Raw genomic sequence first — 21,146 nt, 5'->3', positions numbered from 1 at the left:
CGACATATATATAGGCTTCTTCTGTTAACAAGAGTGACCTTAAGGCAATGAATTGAAGGAAGGGAGTGACCCAGTGGCATTTAGTCTAGAAACAAAATTATGGTAGAAAGTACGTAACCCTTGCAGTGCTTGAGTGACATAATCATCCTCTGTGACAGGTTTTCCAATAACTCTCAAAGAACAGGCAATTGAGTGCAACTGTTGAAGGTATTCCTCCATGGGAAGTGAGCCTTTCTTGAAATTTTGATTTCAGATGAATGACTGAAGAGGATACTTGATCAAGGTAAAGAGAGGCTAAAGTATCCCATGCTTTTTTAGAAGTTTCGCATGAAAAGTTTAGAAGAGAATCAAGAACGGGTGGCGAAAGAGTGGTGTTTATCCAACTTAGAGTGATAGCATCACACTGAATCCATAAACGATATTCTTCATGTGTGGGAGATGGACAGGGTATTGAACCAACGATCAAGGAGGAAGATTGTGACTTTTTAAGACTGTGAGAAAAACTTTCTTCCAAATCGGGTAATTAAGATATGTAAATTCAACAGGTATGAAACTGTTGCTATTAGAGACAATTGGAGGAGAATTTGGAAGTCCAAGGGAAATTTGGGAGGGAGTGATTGGAGTGGAGGGGGAGGAGGAACTCGTGGAATTTGTCATGACTCTTGATACCAAGTTGAAGTTTCCAAGCCGATGTGTTTTACCTTACATTGCATAGACTTATGTAGTACATATTGTAGCTAAGAGATAAATACAAAGTAAATATAACTACAAACTAGATACAATATTATCCCAACACATAAGTTCTATTGATTTCAATTAGATTCAACACAACTTTAATATTATAGATATAGTAAAAAATAGATGTTAATATATTATTTACACGGTCAAATATTGAAATGAAAATCAACTTGTACTATATATTTTTGTCACTATTTCTGTTTACATTAATATTCCATAATAATTTTGATTTTTTTTTAATTCCGTTAAAAGGAGGGACATTTTAACCCCAAATATTATCCAATTGGTGGAAGAAGAGACCGTATTGATCTGAATACTAACGTTAAAAGCAATTGACGTCCAATAGGTGGAACGAGGAAAAAATTAAACCATTTTTAATAAGCCAGGGGCATTTTGACCCTTTTCCATAGTTAAAGGAACTTCCTAATCAGTTAATGCTTCCTAACAAAAGTTACTACTCTTAATTTATCTTTTTAGTTATGAAATTTCTTTTGGTTGGCAGCTGATGCCCTGGTTTCAACTGGTCTAGCTAAGCTGGGTTACAAGTACGTCAACATAGGTACGCATTTCACTGTCTTATTTACTTACTTTGGTTATCAACAATAATAATGACAAAGAAGATATGATTGATCACTCTCGCTGCTATGTATAGATGATTGCTGGGCTGAACTGCAACGTGATGATAAGGTAGCCTAACCTCTCTGAAATATAAAGAAGTCTCATTCATAATTCATTTTCATTGATTAGAAAAATCAAATTCCAGGGTAATCTGGTGCCTAAAAAGTCCACATTTCCTTCTGGGATTAAAGCTCTAGCGGACTACGTTCACAGCAAGGGTCTTAAACTTGGGATTTACACAAGTGCAGGGTACCAAATTTCATTTACTATATGTTTTGAACAAACATGAATATATCTTTGGTAGTTGAGATTTTGTATTACTGTACATGTAGGTATTTCACTTGCAGCAAGAATATGCCCGGTTCACTTGGTCATGAGGAACAAGATGCAAAAACATTTGCATCATGGGTAAGCTAAGAACTTTTGACTGAATAGCGTTAGCAACATGCTTATCGACCTTGTATACGGTAAATACCGGATATAGCGTAAATCGATTAAATGAGGGCCGAGGGAAAGAAGAGAGGAACGTGCCCGATGACATTCGAGCTGAACCGGAGGGGGGCCTAGACCGGAGCGGAGCAAGAAGACCGTTTGGTCCATCTCCCTTAGCAGTTGGTCCGGTATAGCCGTTGATCCGTATGGCCGTTGTTCCGGCTTAGCAGTTGGTCCGGTATAGCCGTTGATCCGTATGGCCGTTGTTCCGGCTTACACGGTTAGTCGGATAGCCGTTGATCCTGGTGTAGCTGCTGATCGTGTGGTCGTTGGTCCGGTACGCCTGCCCCCGAGAGCCACGCGTCGCAGCGCTTTGCCATGGGCAGTCACCAACCATGCGTGTGTCAGACGGCGCCGTCAGTCTAATCCCACCAAATCCGTTCAGAGCTGTCCTCGTTATTATTATTTTATTTAGTTCACATTGTACGAAGCTCATGGGGGCAGCACTATAAATATGGGGCACCCCCCTCCTTTGAGGGGGTTGGCTCCATTTACCTTTCAAGAACATTTGTAAGAAAAGAATCCCACATATTTATTCTCCTTCTCATTCATTCGACCAAGGCCATTTGTAAGAGAGAATTATTGCTAATAATATAGTTCATTGCTCATAACGTTTACATCTTTGGTTGCTTTAGCGGTGAGCTTTCAAATCTATATTTTCTTTAGCTTACATACGTCAAGAGCAAAGCACATATCCTATACCCATTCACAAATTCAATTGGTTATCCGATACCGGGGTAAACAGACCTAAAATAGTTTCTCCTCTTAAATTAACGATTTTTCTCCGACTTAAAGTTTGAACTAGTGTAGATCAATTATGCTTTAATTCAAATTTGATGCAACATTGTTTCGTATCATTCTTCCTGAAATTTCAAAGATGAAATACTAGTTAAGAACTTCTTCATCAAAGACAACAAAAGAAGAAAGAAAATTATTCAAACATTAGTCATGTAAACAACTACGTTACTCAAACTTCACCATATACCTTGAGACATGAGACTGAAGGTATGTAACAATATGTATCAAAAACTAGTGTTCCTTCCAAAAGACTGAACTTAGTTATAAATGATGTCATTCTATATCAGGGTATTGATTATCTGAAGTATGACAACTGCTACCATGATGGTACTAAGCCAACTGTGCGGTAATACTGAGCTACTGTTGAACTCTTATAGTTATATATTTGTTAGGATTTCACAAATTTAATACAGTACTTTATTTGTCTTTTTAAAAAAAAATTATTGTGTAGATATCCTGTTATGACAAAGGCGCTATTGAACAATGGGCGCCCTATCTTCTTCAATCTGTGTGAATGGTGACGATTCTTTCCCTAATAGGCACTTAAGATTATATACCTGAAAATCTTGTTTTAGAATATATATTTTTTTGCCATTCCTGCCTGTTTCTAACCTATATAGTTGTTTCAACTAGGGGCGATTTGCATCCCGCATTGTGGGGTGCTGAAGTTGGGAACAGTTGGAGAACAACAAGCGATATTGCAGATACATGGGAAAGGTACATCATACTTTCTCTCCTAAAGTAATTGGAAAGCCACGTGGGAGAATTGAAATTTGTGTGTATTTACAGGTGATTATACGATTTGTGTATTTGTCTATTCAAATAATTATTAGGTTACCAGTGAGCTGACTGTAACTGCAAAAAATATGCAATAATGTGTTCCAAGTTCTGAAGGAAGCAGTTTTCTTGGCTAAAGAAAAGGCGTTAAAGCATGAAATTAAAAGTTATGATGGGCAGGGGGCTAATCTAGTATATACAGTCCCTAAGGAGTTCTCGTGTAAAGAAAAATGCACAAATAGAGGTGGTTCATTCCAAAAAGTCTCTACATCAGAAGCTATTCATCTGAGGCCCAAGTACTTCCATAGCTAGCTAGTCTGTATGCTGTGGTATTGACCTCACGGTAGATGTGGTGTATGAGTGGGTGATCCATTCCTTGGATTAGGAATCGGCAATCATTCAACAATTTCGAGTAACCCTGATTATTGGAATAGGAATAAGTAGGATGACCAATACCTGTGAGTCTGACTCCACTGATAAATAAACATACTAAGTAGACGCCAGTTTAAGACCCTTGAGTAGGGCTAAGATTTCAGCATGAACTGTCGAGTTTGGCAGAATAAAGCTAGCACATCCTTCTTGTTAGCGTCCATTTGAGTCATGGATAACTCCTGCCGCACCACCTTAGGTGCTATTGGGATTATTAGATCCATCCACATTGAGTTTGTATATGTTTGTTGGTGGGGTGCCAACTTGATAGTGATAGTACATGTCTGAAGTTGTTCCGTGAGTAGACGTGCAAGAAATTTTAAAAAGTGGGTACAAGTTAAATAACAATGTCTGTTAAGATTATAATTAAACAAATAGAAATGTGCGCTCTCTAACATCTTATGCTTTGGACAATCATTCATATTTTGAATCAAAATTCCTTTCAACAGCATGGTTTCCAGAGCAGACTTGAATGAATTCTATGCAGATCATGCAAGACCTGGTGGTTGGAATGGTGAGTATATATATTAGTAATAATCTTTCACTAATCCACACACCACCCCCCCCCCCCTCACACACACACGCGCGTACACACATATGTATGTTCGTACGTAGGTTGACTAGTTGGGCTAGTTTACATCATACAATGCTTTTGTAGCACCAAATTTTGCTCATAGTGTGGAATTCACATCACCAAATTTTATGTGGTGAAAATCTCACATCATAATAAATTGAATCCAAACAGACCCTGACATGCTTGAGGTGGGAAATGGAGGGATGACTAAGGATGCATACATTGTCCACTTTAGCTTATGGGCCATTTCCAAGGTACATCTCTATATTTTTTTTGTTATTATTTCACTTTCTTATTAGGCTACTGATGCTCCTATATATGCAATATTTTGCACGTACGTGCTGATTCTAGGCGCTTCTTATCATCGGTTGCGATGTGAGAAATGTAACACGCGATACCATGGATATAATTGCCAATAAGGAAATCATCGCAGTAAACCAAGGTACTAACCTACATTATCCATTAAACGCAATTAGTTTCATGATTATATAAATTGTCAAATGGGTTGCAAGATAATCCAAGTTCATTGACAGGATTGGAAAAAAAAAAAAAAAAAACAAGGGAAAACAGTGCTTTTCTCTTGGCCCATGTTATTGACTACCAAAAAGAAAAATGAAACCTACAAATGGCTTCTTCATCTCACTTTATATCGCTTCTTCATCCTGCCTTTGAGCTAAATCATTACTAGTACTTTTCTTCAACTGCTTAAACTTGAGGCAAAGAGTATAATTGCTTTACTAAATTGTTTCAAATGAAAGGTGACAGTAAAAAATTCATCGAAGTTGGATAACGAAGATGTAACAAAGGGTCGTCTTCTTTTTTAGCTGATGATGATGTACAGATGCTTAATTAACCCTTGTTCTTAACAGATGCATTAGGTGTTCAAGCTAAAAAGGTTAGGATGGAAGGTGATCTTGAGGTAAATTAAGTACTCTAAAAAAATTTACTATTCGGATTTTCTTTTATTTACTTGCTCGATCGCTGGTAACTAATTACTCATAATATTCTGTGGAATATTTATGTAAACCAGGTGTGGGCAGGGCCGCTATCAGGGAGAAGGGTTGCTCTAGTGCTTCTGAATCGTAGCTATTGGAGCATGAAAATAAAAGCTCACTGGGATGACATTGGGATCTCACCTAATACCCTTGTACTTGCAAGAGACCTTTGGGAGGTATGTTTAACTCCAGTATTATGCTTCCTATATTGCCCTTTCAAAGGGGAATTATTTTTTGGCTTCTTTTTTCTACAAATTGACAATAGAATGCTTCTGTGAGATACAGCACAAGACACTGGACACCAGATTTGTAGAGAATTTGTCAGCTATAGTGAGCCCTCGTTCGTGCAAGATGTACGTGTTGACACCAATTTCATGATAACGACTTCATAAAGTAGGTTAATTGGTGATAGAACTATATATCTGTCTTCGTTCCAGTTTCTTGTTGAGCTACTAAATAGCAAAATTGACATGTATACAGATTACTAATAACTGATCAAATCCAAATGGCCAAATACATGTGCAGCCCTTTGAACTTGTCCCATTTTTTCATTTAGATACTTGAACTGCATCTTGTTCCTATCGTACACCTAAACTCTTAACTCAAATGTATCTATTCACACATTGCTAAGGTGGCAAAGTGGTTGCCATACACCACTAATGAGCGAATGAGTCTTTTAAAAAAAAAAAAAAAAGAGATTTTGTTCTTCTCTCTCACTCTCTTGAGCCGAGGGTCTTTCGGAAATAGCCGCCCTACCTTTCAAGGTGGAGGAGGTTAGGAATCTGCACTGTTACCCTCCCCAGACCCCACATGATGGGATTATACTGGGCTTGTTGTTGTTGTTGTTGTTGTTGTTGTTGTTCTCTCACTCTCTGTTCCTGGCACCACCTTCTCTGTTATATACCTTCCACTACAATTCACCACCCTAGTCTGCAACAACACCAACTCAGTTCTCCAGAAAGTGAAGCAATCCGCCATATTCAATGACTTGATCTTTTGTCAAAAAGAGCAGAGGGTATCAAAGGTTAACTGAACAACAACGAAGCAGCTAATATGAGCCATATCGGAAAGCAAAGGAGGACTAGATTTATCAGCAACTTTTTAAACGTTTTGTAATCTCAATCTCCTGGGTAAGCACAAATAATAAATTTATACATAAAATCCGACGCCCCTGTTCCAATCTATCATAATCAATATACCCAGTTGAAAAGTACATCTCATAAGCAAACCCTCAAAGCAATCGAAGTACAGATGGTAAATCCAAACCATCACTTACATTTCTTTATTCATCAAAGTGATAGTTTTTACCAATTACAGAAAAAGTGATGGGTATCTTCAAATTAAAAAAGAAATTATGCAATTTTAAAAATGAATCCATAATGCAGATATCAAAAGAAGGATGGAGAGAGATCTTTTAGCAAGTTGGCAGTCGTAAAAGCAAATAGTGGTGCATTTGATTATAATACTGCATCTCTTTAGCTTCCAGCTTTTCAGATCTAAAAACGACCCCCCATTACTTAACCTGGATGCCATCGATTGCCATTAGAATCAACACTAATTGTCTTCCTAACTATTTTCAATTACCTTTCCCCGAGGAGAACGGGATATATCCTTGAAATTCCAACCAATTTAATTGGAAGAGCACCTCCACCATCCTTGATTGACATAAATGGTAATGGAATACCACTACCTTTAGCTAACAATGTTTACATGAAGCAAGACAGGGTAAAGGGAGAGAGAAAAAAAATTATAATGGCATAGTCAGGAGATAATTGCAATGAGTTCTCGGTATTGGTAATGCTTACAGAACCCCAAACGAGATGGCCAATGAGCTCTATATGTCCCATTTATATGAAGCAGCAAACTAGTCGTCCTTGACGCCTGAAATTAATGCAGATCTTTAAAGATGCCAATAGAAACTGGAAAATCCCTTGAAAGCAACAATATTTAGAAGCTGTTAATAGCAACAACCTCAAGGGGTGAAACGGGATCTGTCCAGCCACACAATCCAACTCCCCAGATCTTTAAATGACAAGATAAGCTGCGAGCAATATGAAATTCCGACAGTCCCTTACATGGGATAGACTATAACTATTAATTCAATGTGGTACGCTAAGCTTTTCGCCAACAAACAGCTTTCCAGCAGCCAACTTCTTGGATAGTAGTACATCTAAGACAACAATAATTGAAAACCTGTGAAATAAACAAATTCTGCATGATCATGAAATATAACACAGTGGTAGACTTTAATATGTTCTTACCACCCATCCATCAGTCCGACTTTTGCACAAGTTCCATTTTCGGCCGTGCAAGACAATGAAGATTGAGGTCCAACTGGGAAGTCACAAATTGAATAGATATTAGAAATGTAGAGTACCATCGTACAAGAACGTGGGACGTCTCCTAAAATTCTCTTAATTGCATATCGATGACCATAATTTACTTCTCTTTCATATCTGTCCAAAGGATGAATTGATGTTTTAATTGTACCTCTAAGATCCAAGAGGAAATGCACAAACTGGTTGAATTACGGATACCTGTATTTTAATTCTTCAAGTACATTGCAGATCGTCAAAAGTTTCCCATAAAATATGGCATCGTAACACCTCTCATAAGATGGAAGTTCCAAAGAATCCACTTATAGTGATTAGTAACCCACCTATTGGAATGATGAAGAATATCAAAAAGCATGTCGCATCGAAGAACAATTTAAAAGGTGCGATAAGTTTTATAAGACATCAACCATATTAGACGATAGAATTGTCTTGATATGCTCATCAGTATGTTAAGACCCAATAGACAAGTAGACCCATGATGATAGGCGATAGCTCTATAGATCAATATGTGGATCTAAGAGAAAGTAGCAAGTACAAGTGCCAGCGACTCTCAAGAATGTCAGAATTGTATCATGGTTGCAATCCTCACTGTTGCACACTGAGGAATTACACAACAGGAATTTTCTGAAGGAAATTTCCTCTGTGGGGATCTTGGTGAGTTGATAACAATTAAAATGCAAGAACAACTTCTCGTAATTAAGGTTTCCCCAGTTATGTGTTAAATGATAAATCTTGCTCAGGTTGCATTGGAGTAGAGTCTTTTCGGGAGATGTTACCTCAATTAGGAACTTCCGCTATATGTCTCTAAAAAGTAATTTTCCTATACTTCTTTGCAAGAACGTTGTGGAGAATTACTTTTTAGAGACATATAGCGTGGAAGTTCCTGATTGAGATAACATCTCCCGAAAAGACTCTACTCCAATGCAACCTGAGCAAGATTTATCATTTAACACATAACTGGGGAAACCTTAATTACGAGAAGTTGTTCTTGCATTTTAATTGTTATCAACTCACCAAGATCCCCACAGATGATAATGTAAGGAAATTTCTTGTTGTGTAATTCCTCAGTGTGAAACAGTCCACTAAGTAGTGTAGTTTGGACATTGATAGGATCGGGCAGAATCTTTTAGAATGATGGCTGAAGAAAGGAAGTAATCCTTCGCAGGAATTTTTGTTCCAGTTGATGCCAGACATGATACGTTGAAAGCTAGAACAGAATATTCAGTGCTCCAAATTTTCCGTGAAACTATATAAGTGGTGCACAAGAAAACTGAGCCATTCATGTCTTTGTTGTATACAAAGATAACGGATAACAGACAAATGCGTAGTTTTCGGATTAGGTAAATGAAAAGAAGTTTTTATTTTGTATACTATGATTTGTACAGCACTAATGGTGTCGCGTAGAGTTGAGCTGAAATTACGTTTTGATGGTTAACAAACATTACAAAAGAACCATGTCTCTTGGAGGAGCATGCCTGGTTAACCTACTTGCTTTACTAGAAGTATTATAATATAAGTGTTTATTGTTCAAGTGGTTTAAAGCTTTCTAGACTAAGGGGTTAGTCTTGAAAGGGGTGACTACAATTAGGTGAATTGTATGGTGAAAGGTACTAAGTTTGTAGTCCATTTAATTATTACAGTGTAACCTTAAAACTACTCGAGTTTAGTGAAGTTTTTATTTTGGCAAATCCTATTGAGGTAGCTCGCAATTTTTCACTCCCTTGAGCAGCAAGTTCTCCACAGTAAAATTCCTTGTAAATTTACATTCCACGGTTTTACTTCTTGTTAGATGACTGAAGAACCCCTCAGTATATTAGGTGGTGGCTAAAATAACATGTAGGAAGTTAGAAATTTTTGAAAGCTTAACTAGACTAATTCCGAAAGATGTAAAGGAGAAGAGTCCTCTCATAATAGAATTGCATATCCCCCTTGTATGACACACACCACAGTTATGTAAAGTACAATTCTAATTTATTTCCCTAGGAGATCAGGTTGCTCCATGTATTCACTTTTGGGTGCTAAATATATTACTCCATAAGGATCAGCCTAACCCCCCACCAAATTGGTGAGTTTAAAAGGAAAAAAAAAGAGAGAGAGAGAGAAAATCCAATTGCAGTTATACGTAGAAATGTGAGGAGAGAAAGAAGACTAGCTGTGGAATGATTCTCTTTGAAACAAGAGAAGCGTCCGGCACCTCATAGTAGGTGGGTCAACTTCATAGAAAATGACCTGCAAGACTCCAACTTTTAACTAGTTGGAAAGGCATTAAGCAGGAATATTTCATGTAGTAGGTGACCAAGCAGTTGAATGGGTATCACTTGCTTAGTACTTAACTACACAACCAAAGAATAAGCAGTACTTAAATATTGTACCTTTCTCTGTCACAAGTTAATTTATTATTTCAACTCTCAAATATTGATAATCTCAAAGTTAGAGGATTGACTAACAAAATAAACACTGTTACAAATTTGTTCTACCCTTAATAAATACTTACAACAAAGATCCATAGGCTTTCAGTTTTGCAATTACAATGAGGAAAGTTGAGTCAAGTGGTTCATATTTCGCTCTTCTTCTTCTTCTTCTAGTTGTTTCCCACACGGGGGCAACAGCAGCAGCAGGCTTGTTCATCTTTGGAGACTCCACAGTGGATGCTGGAAACAACAACTATATTCAGACAATTCCTGAGAACAGAGCCAATTTTAAACCATATGCCCAGAATGGTTTCTTCCACGAACCCACTGGTCGCTTCTCCGATGGTCGTATCATCGTTGATTTCATAGGTCAGCCCACCAACCACAATTCTTAATACCCTTCTCCTGTTCTACTTTTAATTGATTCTAAATGGAGGTTTTAAGTAGAGTACTAAAATTTTCACTATGAAGTCCAACTTGGAAGCTTAAACTTGAAATATAGACATTTAACAAAGAAATCCAGAAAGATGAAAATTTTCGTATCACAAAAGTATTAGGGGTAGTTGTTTTAATATGTTCAAGTGAAAAAGTGAGTATTCAATTTGAAATCGCATGACATAATTCATCCGATTTTGACTTGAGATTTGTTTTCCTTAACCTGACCGGAAGATGTTTATGTCATGTATTATTTTTACAGCTGAATATGCAAAGTTGCCACTAATTCCTCCATACCTGCAACCGAATGCTGATTTCAGCAATGGAGTCAACTTTGCTTCCGGAGGTGCTGGAGTTCTTTCTACCACTCATCCTGGTTTGGTATGACCATCAGCTTTTTGTATGTCTACTCCTTCATTAATCATAGATGCACCATGTAAATCATACATGATTAAATTCCATGTTAGGTTATTGATCTTGAGAGACAACTAAAGCACTTTGAAGAAGTGCGCAAATCGCTAACGGAAAAAATGGGAGCAGCCAAAGCAGAGGAACTCGTATCAGAAGCAGTTTACTTCATCAGTATCGGGAGTAACGATTACATGGGGGGTTACTTTGGTAATGAAATGATGCAGCAATTGCATGGTCCTGAAGAATATTTAGGGATGGTCGTTGGAAACTTGACTCAGGCAATTCAAGTAATGATTTATGATTGCAATTAAACTAACAAGCAGTTATTATTTTTTCATTATTTAAACTAAGATTTTACTTATACACAATATCTCAATGACAAGGAATTGTATGAGAAAGGGGCCAGAAAATTTGGTTTCCTAAGCTTGTCACCATTGGGATGCTTGCCAGCTCTTAGAGCACTCAATCCAAATGAAGCTGTTGGAGGTTGCTTCCAAGCTGCTTCTGATCTTGCATTGGCTCATAACAATGCTCTCACAATTGTCCTCACTAGCCTTCAACATATACTGCAAGGCTTTAATTATTGCAACTCCAACTTCTACGATTGGCTTCTTCAGAGAGTTAACAATCCCTCAAAGTATGGTATGTATGTCCTCTTTATACCTGTTAGGTGTGTGAACAAAAGTCTTATATTGGTAGCTGAAAGCAAAAAAAACTACATATAATGTGTGCGAGCTTGACCCAAAGCGAACAATAATATCACACCATATTAAGTCTCTTTGGGATTGTTTAGCCCAACAATACAAGTTCCCCTACTAGCTAGATAATCGTTGGCGCTCTAGCTACCAATTAATGAGTATTTCGTGAGTTCTAATAATTCATCATTATTTTTCGATATGACTAATGAACATTTACGTATCTTATCTATGTTCTTAGGTTTCAAGGAAGGAATGAATGCTTGTTGTGGAGCAGGGCCTTATGGAGGTATAAATGCATGTGGTGGAACCAAAAAGGCTACTGATTATCATCTATGCGACAACGCCAAAGACTATATATGGTTTGATTCTTTTCACCCAACAGAGGGCATACATGAACAATTTGCAAAAGCTCTCTGGGATGGACCATCCTCCTCTGTAGGACCTTACACTCTTCAGAACCTATTCTTTAGTAAAGAGAAACAAACTATAGCTGACCTTGTTGATATATAATTCAGACGATCAGCTGCACAACTTTTAATAGTTTGCCTTCTTTATATGCATGGTTCTATCCTTCTTTTAGATGCATGGTTCTATCTTACTTATGAACTTAGTTAGCCATATAATGAGAAGTGCTTGAAGCATCAAGCAAGCAATAATATGTCTAGCATGAAATGACAGTCAACAAAAAAAAATTCAGATATAAAAACAAGCCAAGTATTTGCAAAGGAGAGACATAATCTCCACCATAGATAGTTATTAATGGTTTCTAGACAACCCAAAAAAACATGGCAGATTGCTTTAGTGACAACTTTTATACATCAACAGCAAAACCTATTGTTGGCCAACATCATTCTTCCATGCTATGACCCTACAGATAAACAAAAGAATCATATTGTCAAATTTATAATTTTGGATGACTTGACATTAAAGGAAAAACAGAGTAATGACATAAGGACATGAACGACGAGCATGGGGAAATGTTGTATTAAATAACATCATCAATGTAAAATGGTGAACATCGACAATTATTTGAAGGAAAAACAGAGTAATAACATAGAGATGTGAAATCACTTCCTGTATGCAATTTTAATGGTGAACATTGACAATTATTTATTACATCAGCTCTGAGTTCAGACTGTTCTGAAAGAAAATAAATTTGCAGCAAGATACAGCAAATTCCAAGTTGACATTCTATCGAAAAACAGTTTCATGACTAAATTGATTTACTATTTCCAGTTTGTTAAGACAACGATTACAGGAGTTCAGCTAATAAAACGGAAAGGAAAATACGTACACTGCTAAGAACAAGAATGGGAGATGAGAAAGAGATAGGGGATGGAAAGGAAATATTTTCTTAGCCTAAACACATAATCTGCACTGCAGATCACAGAAACCATTCAAATCCATAGTGCAATCAATTAGTATAGGGAAAATGCTTACTTTGCCACATAAAAACATCTAAAAGAGCAGTCACTGACAATGCATCATGTCACGCTACAATTCTCTCAGGTCAATATGCAAAGTTAGCAATCATTTCCTGGAGATCAAAGCTAATATCATCTAAAATGCAGTTATCAGCTAAGACAACTCTTCAGATAATTACCTCTGCAAGGGGTTGGCAAAATTCCTTTCATTGTTGAATGGTGTAAACTATATATTATCTTCATTCACATATATCAACCAATTCAACATCATACTGGACCCAACCTTTGCTCTTCTGTTGCACCGACAAAAGGCATGAGAGCAGAGAATCGTTTTAAGTGTTAGAATCACAACAAAGAAGTTAAAAAAATGAGCATTTCAGCAATGATTTGTATATACTCCAAAGATGGTGGACTAGTGAGTCTTCTCTTTTCACCAACATGCATACCTGTAAGGTTGTAGCCAACCATAATATAACGCTTAAGATATAAAGGAGATAGTTTCAGTCCATGGAAATGATTATTACCTTCAGTGCCAATGTTCAATCCCTTTTAACACTTTTTCATAACCTGATCAAAGACATCAAAATTCAAATTTAAAGAGATAAGAGGTTAATTTAATGGTGGAGCAGAGTCACAACTTTTATTATAGGGAAAAGAGTGATGAGAACTTTCTAGGAAAACATGGGAAGAACAAAAAAAAAAAGTCCACCTAAACAATATATACTCCTAATCTGTTTATCCAGACAACTCACAAAGCAGTGTGTGTGTATGAGTAGAGAGAGAGAGAGAAGAAGGAGGGAGAAACCTAGACAAGATTCTTCGGGAGGTCCACAAGTGTGTGAGGCAACAACGCGTCCTGTATCTCTTAACTTTGAGGTGAAATAAATTTTGATCTGGACAAAATGAATGATCATTCAGTAGCATGATATTTGCAGCATCTCTATCTGAATTCTCAAATAGAGTCACCTGCTTTCCTCGAGAAGCTACTTTCCCGTCCGATTTTCCCTTCACCAGCACCTAAGCAGTCATTCCATCCAGTAATGTACGCATCTGTGATAATGTGGCACTCTCATTGATCGCCTCAGGACTAGCAACTGTGTGAGATGGTATACTTGAGTGACACCAATTATCTTGGTTCTCAGTCTTCCTTTTCTTTTCTTTTTTTTTCTTTCTCTCCTGAGAATGGGGGCTTGTGTCTGAAGCTCTGCATATTCAAAGCTCAAGCCATCAGTTAGACAAGAAACTAAATGTAAAACACTACCAGAAGCCATCCATAAAGGTTCAGCTGTAAACAGAAGAAGATAATATATATCAATGCAAAGATCGTAGGACATCGACGGAAAAACGTAATATGGCTTGAGGAATTTCTACCAGCAGACTTTCCTTAAATTTTTTTGATCCTAATACATCTTGCAAGCCATGTAATACTGTCAAAAAGGAAAAACTAGAAAGAAATAATAAAAAACTTACTTTCCAGTGATTGGTTTCCGACATGCAATTGTGGCCAGTGGAAAGTTGCCCTCGGTCATAGCCTTTGGTGTATCTTCCTTAATTCCGCAGTCAATTGCTGTATTTATAAGAGAGTTTTCTAAGGATACGACCTAATATTAACCTTTCAATCTCTCACCACGCAAGTTAGGCTTACAAGGGACAGTATGTTGTGAATGTCTGCAAACTTTTTCAAATAAATTCTACAGAAACTATATTTTCTTTCTAAGTATCCTTTATGCCCCTGCTGAATACATATTCTTCCGTACACTGTAAAGTTTGTGAATAGTGCAAAACCTTTTCTAAGGCATGTGGATAACAAGGACCCAACTTTAATGCATTTGGGTTAATCATGAACAGCAAAGGTAGGCTAACAATTGGGATTGATATCATTTTTTTTCTTTTTTCGGTGCCAGAAGTGAAATTTATTTGTTGAAATCATCCTAATTAATTTAGCTCACAGACAACACTAACAACCAAGTAGTTGCTTATAACTTGACAAAGCGAACAGGAAGAGAGCAAGGCCCAAGAAGAGATCACTGGAAAGGAAACGCCACATGTGAAAAGGTTGCTGATGCTCATGCAAAACCCTATATTCTTAGCTGGTAGAAAGCTTACCAAAACCTTGGGTAGCATTACAGGCTTCTGAAACCAATTGTCCATGTTTTATCTTGGTGTCCAAAAAGCTCATTGCTATCTTTTGTTCCTCTAGTCCTTGCATAAAAGTGATCGTAAGAGAAAATATACACACTTGAATGGTATCAGACAAACAAGTTTTAGCTGCGCAATATGTACCTTGCAAAACATGAATCACAAAATTGCACACTACCTTTATGAGATAAGACAGTACTGCTGAAGAGACTAGAAGTTCAACAACAGGCATCAGCTATACAACTTAATTATTGTAGACACGTGATTTTTGACCCTCCCCGGGGTGTTTCACCTTCTAGTATCTAAATTTTCCTTTAAATATGGTTTGGGACATTTTATTTGGTTTTATTTTTGTTTAGTAGGTCTTATTTGAATATTCGAAAATCATAAAAATAGAGTCACAGTTTAGGATATATGTTTAGTTTCATTTTTATTTTTTTTAGTACAAAAAGAAAAAGAAAAAAAAAGTTCGAAAATGTGTTTTCTATTTTTAGTTTAATTTCCAAGTTAAAAGTTTTAATAAATAAATATAGAGTAAGTACATATTTTAATCTTGCTATTTTAATTTAGTAGGAATAATATTTTATGTCCTCATTTGTTAATCATATGTTATTTCACGCATAGGAACAGATAAAAGGAAAAGGGGTGGGGACCACTCAATTTTAAATACCTCACCTACACACATATGACACATGCACCCTTTATAGATATATGTTTTTATTAAAATAACAAAAAAGAACAAAAAAGAAAATTCCCTTTATATTATAAAAATCCATCTGCACCATTCCAAGGCCCATAGACCCAAAAGCCTTTTCATCATTTTTCACACCCTACCTAAATATTATAAATTGGACAAAACCCTAGAAAAGAGGGGGGGGGGGGCTACATCATACCAATATCAGCCGCACCCTACACCGAATTTCCGAGGTTCCCTCGACTTTTCTTTCTTTTAACAAGCATGTTATCATAGATCTGAAGCACCATGCACTTTGCCGTCCCTTCAACCATTTCAACACCATTAAAACCACTATAAAAACAGCTCTGAACCACCCCATCAACAAGGAAAAACCAGATTCAAACCACAAATAAAGCCAGTCTCTGAACCTCTCACACAAAGACATAAAGGGTCCAAAACAGCAAGGTTTTCAGTCGAGGTTTTCCAGTGGGGTTCTCCGTCGTGGTGCTATTCGCGTTACGTGTTAAAAGCGTCGGATTTGGTTGTATTTTCATCTAGCTGGACAACTGAAGTTCTTCTTTAATAAAAGCAAGGAGGTTTCTATCTTAAAGCTCTAATCTTTTCCATTTTTCAAGTATTATTTCATCAAATGTCTGCTTGTTTCTTTTTGGGTTAAATATTTTGTTTTGTTTCGTTTTCTCACTGTTACTTGTTAAATGGTCTAAGTGAGGTTTAAGCTGATAAATTAGTTTGGTAATAATATGGTCAATTTGGTGCTCTTCCGTGGTTAGCATGATTTTTCATCCATTATCCTAAACAGGAGTGTCAATGGTTATCTTGTATGATTAAAATTATCCTTTGTTTGTATTTTTAGTTTTAGATTGATAATTGATATAATTCAGAGATTGTTTTGTATTGAACTGGTTAGTTGGAATTTTATTGGTTGTTGATTTAATTATATGGCTTTAAGACTTTGACTCTTGACAAAAGCACGATTTTTTTTAATGGTTCAGTGAAATGGTTTTTACTCAATTTTGGCCAACAAATTTTAAAGGATTTGGTTTAAGTTTATTATTGTTTAGTAAGTCGTTATGTCTATATTTGTTAATACTCATATGCGTGTATTAGGATGCGAAGAACGTTAAGCTATATAAGTCGGTCATTGATTAGCCTTGCAAATTTAATGGGTCGCGGGGTTTTAATTTTAGTCTATCACTTATTTATAATTAATTGTGAGATGAGCGAGATGAGATGCGAATTATTTCAAATCTCGTTGCTATTGAAAAGAAAAGAGTGGTAAAACCAATTATAAGGGAGCGAGATGGGTTGCGAACACGTTTCAAAACTCGTTATCAAAAGAGTGAAAATTAATAATAACCAAATAATTTTAAGTCTCAGATTTTTAGAGACAAATAATTGCCTTTAACGCTAGACGAGCTTTAGGCACGTTTTAAGACGTTTGTTTCGATTAAGAATGCGGTTACGCATCTTATTTCGAGACATTTTTTAATAACTCAAGGATGCGGTTACGCACCTTGGCTAAACTCGTTTTAATAATTAATTTTGTCTCGAATAAGAATGCAGTTATGCATCTTACTTTGAGACACTTAAAAGATTCGGAATGCGGTTACGCATCCGAGTTAAAAAATAATAAAAGGGTTTAAAAATAAAAGTTCAACAAATAAAAGTACGAGCAAATCAAGGCTCGGATACATAATATATCCAAAGATTAGTTTAAGCTAAGTATAAGTCGATAAAGCGACCGTGCTAGAACCACGGGACTCGGGGAATGCCTAACACCTTCTCCCCGGTCAACAGAATTCCTTACCCGGTCTTCTGTTTTCGCGGACCATAATAAAAGAGTCATTTCCTTTTGATTAGGGATTCATAAGGTGACTTGGAACACCAAAACTCAATTCCAGGTGGCGACTCTGTAATAAAATAATCCCTTTTCAAAACCGTCACTTCAAATGGAAAAACCCTTTAATAATAAAAACTTGCGCGTTTATAGCGCGGGGGAGCAATAAAAGGGGTGTGACATCTCTGGCGACTCTGCTGGGGACAACCAGAGTTCGAGCTTTGTGATATTGCCTTATACTTGGCTTTTATTATTATTATTTGGATTTATTGTGTGCTTTGTTGAGCCTAATGTGCTAACTGCCGCTCATTTACCGCTTTGATATTGTTGAACTGTATTTTAAACTGTCTTCTCTCGCGCACCCTTCTGAGTCTCTGAAACACTTCACACACGGGCACAGGAATGCAGTTATGCATCCTAACTTTCTGTCAAGATAAAGCCGGAGCGTCTTGGCGCCCGGTGAAGGATTTTAGTCACACATGTTAGGCAGGGCTGGATAAGCAATGAAGTCGGAATAGCACTGCTACCGATAGTATTGCCCCTCCCTGGCTCGAGTTGTCCGCTCGGGTGAGCCAGTCTAGACACCTTTCTCCTTTAGGCTTCAAACCTAGCAGAACTGAAACACAGACATGGTTATCCTTAGTAGGCTTCGCTTATCTGCATCACTTGCATTTGACTTAGTGGGACTCGGCACAGGGGTCGGGTCCGTCTAGGACAGGTATTCTTTTGCTGATCGACCTGTGCATCTTATGTGTTATTTGCAATATTACTTGGAAGACTTGCTTGATTGTTGATCGGCTTTAGGCTAACTAGTGAAACAGACGAGAGAGAAGCATTCATATGACTTTTTACGTACCATTGTTTCTTAAACCTCTAATTTGTCTGGCTCTTGCTGAAAATAAGAAAAGAAGAGTTCGATTCAAGACATGTTTATTTATTCATTTATTTTTAAAGACAACTCAACAGTCCAATCTGGACGAACTACGCACACCTGATTCCCGTCCCTCGGGGCGACGATACGTAGGCAGCCCATATCGGGTTCGGTGATCCTTATTCAAAAAATTCCAAAAAAAAAAAAGTGTTTTTATTGTGTATTAGAAAATCTGAAAACAAAGGAGATAGTTTTACTTTTACTTTAAAAAAAAAAAAAAAAAAAAAAAAAAAAGAGGGAGATTTCTTTTTAACTCCCTATCCAAAAAGAAAAAGGGAAATGCAAAAAGATTTTACTTTGAGTAGTATTTTTAGCGGGGTTTCTTTGGAGGAAATTTTACAATCAAAATCCAAAAATATTTTTCTTTTATGTATCCTTTAGCATTCATTCTTTTGATCAATCAAAATCCAAAAAGATTTTTTTTCCTGAGTCTTTGTAGTTTCTAGCCTTCTTAAATTTCAAAAAAAAAAAAAAAGGAAGAAAGGAAAAACAAAAGAAAGAGAAAATCCGAAAAAATTTTGTTGATTACTTTATACCGAAACTTCCCGAACTACGCAAAGATCTGATTCATGTCCCAGCATGATACGTAGGCAACCCAAGTCGGGTTCGATCGAATTAAAAAAAAAATCGAAAAAAGAGTAGTGAAAAAGCGGAGAGAAAGGAAAAAAGAGTAGTGAAAGAAAGGAAAAAGAAAGAAAAGAAAGATGAGTGAACCGAGAGGTGTGGAAAGCAAAAAATGAAAGAGAGGAAGGCCAAATTGAGCGAAAATGGGGATGATGCCAAAATGACATTGTTACCCTTAGAATCATTCTAGAACTAATAATCGTGGATATGTTTCTTGCACGCGGTTCCCTAACTCAATCGTTTTTTATTCATGATGTTTGATTTTAGAAGGTGGTTGGTTTGTGGTTTCAAAATTGGCGGCTCATCCTTACAACACAAGGTCAAAAACCAAAAAGGCAATGGCGACCAACGAGGACACTGGGTTGGTTGACGCTAGTGCTCAAACACCGTTGGTTGACCAAAACTCGAGGTTAGCCGAAGAAGTGAGAATGTTAAAACAACACATGGCAAGCATGTATCGGGCTTGGATGACTGGTCAGGCACCACCTCCACCGCCACCTGGCTTCCTTGACACTTCCCCTAATATGCCGACCTCAACCCGAGCTCCACTCACTGTGCCTGGTGATCCATCTAATAGTGGGCCCTTGTTCAAAACCCCTGATGCTCAACCCTATACTTCAGAACCGACTTTAAATGTCTCTAACCCATATGGTTATAACCCTCACCTTGAGCCTCCCGTTAACAGTGAAAAACTTGATAAGACCGTGGATGATGAGGAAATGACTAGAAAGATGAAAAGCTTGGAGCAATCCATAAGATACTTGCAAGGTCAGGAAGGTCATAAGAGTGTTTCATACAAAGACTTGTGCATGTTTCCTAATGTTCACTTGCCCTCTGGTTTTAAGACTCCAAAGTTTGATAAGTATGATGGGCATGGTGATCCTGTGGCCCATTTGAAGAGGTATTGCAATCAATTGAGAGGAGCTGGAGGTAAGGACGAAATGCTTATGGCCTACTTTAGTGACAGCTTAACAGGAATAGCCTCGGATTGGTTCACTGATCAGGACGTCATTAAGTGGCATATTTGGGATGATATGGCTCAAGAGTTTGTGCGACAATTTCAGTATAATATAGACATTGCTCCAGATAAAATGTCCATGACCAAGGTGCAGAAGAAATCTACAGAAAGTTTCAGGGAATTCGCCATTAGGTGGAGAGACCAGGCTGCTAGAGTAAAGCCTCCAATGATAGAAAGTGAGGTTGTAGATACTTTTCTCCAAGCCCAAACTGAAGAATACTATCAACACATGCTCCCAGCACTGGGCAAACCGTTCATTGAGGTCATTAAGATGGGGGAAATGATAGAAGATGGAATCAAAACAGGACGTATCATGAGTTTTGCTGACATGAAAGTAAATGCTGAAGTAACTCAAAATGGTTCTGGAAGCCTGAGCGACATAAGGGAAAATGATGATGTAGCCATGATTATACCAGAATCGCGACGAGGTGTGAGGGGTCGGTCTCGCTCATATACCCAGCCACAGCCTCAAGTCTATTCCCAAACTCCATACACTCAACCTCAGCATTGCTTTCCTCCACAAGACCCTCAATATTCCATGTCACCTCTCCAGTACTTTGCCTGTGGTGCACAGCCATATGTTCAACCATATCCTTACCAACAATGGTGTGCACCAGCTCCACAGGGTTCTTACCCCCCACAAGCATATCGACCTCGTACCAGCTCCAACTTTCGACCTAGGCCGGAATACAAGAAAGATAGACAACAGAGAAGGGAGGCATCTTGGAAACCTCTCGGGCTATCAGTCTCAGTTCCAGAAGTTG

At 37.4% G+C, this 21,146-nt stretch overlaps 2 protein-coding genes across 2 annotated transcripts; both read left to right on the top strand.

Moving 5' to 3' along the window:
- The first annotated feature begins 547 nt into the window (after positions 1–547).
- Positions 548–6,002, top strand: LOC132042908 (alpha-galactosidase 1-like). Its single transcript, XM_059433412.1, has 14 exons — positions 548–692; positions 1,232–1,297; positions 1,391–1,425; positions 1,502–1,605; positions 1,689–1,764; positions 2,934–2,992; positions 3,098–3,163; positions 3,280–3,363; positions 4,302–4,366; positions 4,598–4,680; positions 4,778–4,868; positions 5,296–5,345; positions 5,457–5,597; positions 5,707–6,002. The coding sequence occupies exons 1-14, from the start codon at positions 548–550 to the stop codon at positions 5,797–5,799; spliced, it is 1,158 nt and encodes a 385-aa protein (XP_059289395.1). The 3' UTR covers positions 5,800–6,002.
- Positions 6,003–10,084: 4,082 nt separating this feature from the next.
- Positions 10,085–12,266, top strand: LOC132042918 (GDSL esterase/lipase 1-like). The gene is made up of 5 exons (XM_059433423.1): positions 10,085–10,537; positions 10,866–10,984; positions 11,071–11,301; positions 11,398–11,656; positions 11,951–12,266. Exons 1-5 carry the CDS (start codon positions 10,288–10,290, stop codon positions 12,220–12,222), a joined length of 1,131 nt encoding a protein of 376 aa, XP_059289406.1. The 5' UTR covers positions 10,085–10,287; the 3' UTR covers positions 12,223–12,266.
- Positions 12,267–21,146: the final 8,880 nt, after the last annotated feature.

Source organism: Lycium ferocissimum, unplaced genomic scaffold, assembly GCF_029784015.1.
Source record: "Lycium ferocissimum isolate CSIRO_LF1 unplaced genomic scaffold, AGI_CSIRO_Lferr_CH_V1 ctg192, whole genome shotgun sequence".
Lineage (NCBI taxonomy): Eukaryota > Viridiplantae > Streptophyta > Magnoliopsida > Solanales > Solanaceae > Lycium > Lycium ferocissimum.
This window is presented reverse-complemented; position numbering and strand designations above follow the sequence as displayed.

Bases quoted from the DNA above. Each gene is read 5' to 3' on its own strand.
- LOC132042908 (XM_059433412.1), top strand. From the start codon at position 548: ATGAAACTGTTGCTATTAGAGACAATTGGAGGAGAATTTGGAAGTCCA. The intron at 1,606-1,688 runs GTACCAAATTTC...CTGTACATGTAG, and splicing joins GGGATTTACACAAGTGCAGG to GTATTTCACTTGCAGCAAGA. The intron at 4,869-5,295 runs GTACTAACCTAC...TGTTCTTAACAG, and splicing joins AATCATCGCAGTAAACCAAG to ATGCATTAGGTGTTCAAGCT.
- LOC132042918 (XM_059433423.1), top strand. From the start codon at position 10,288: ATGAGGAAAGTTGAGTCAAGTGGTTCATATTTCGCTCTTCTTCTTCTT. The intron at 10,538-10,865 runs GTCAGCCCACCA...TTATTTTTACAG, and splicing joins TATCATCGTTGATTTCATAG to CTGAATATGCAAAGTTGCCA. The intron at 11,302-11,397 runs GTAATGATTTAT...CTCAATGACAAG, and splicing joins ACTTGACTCAGGCAATTCAA to GAATTGTATGAGAAAGGGGC.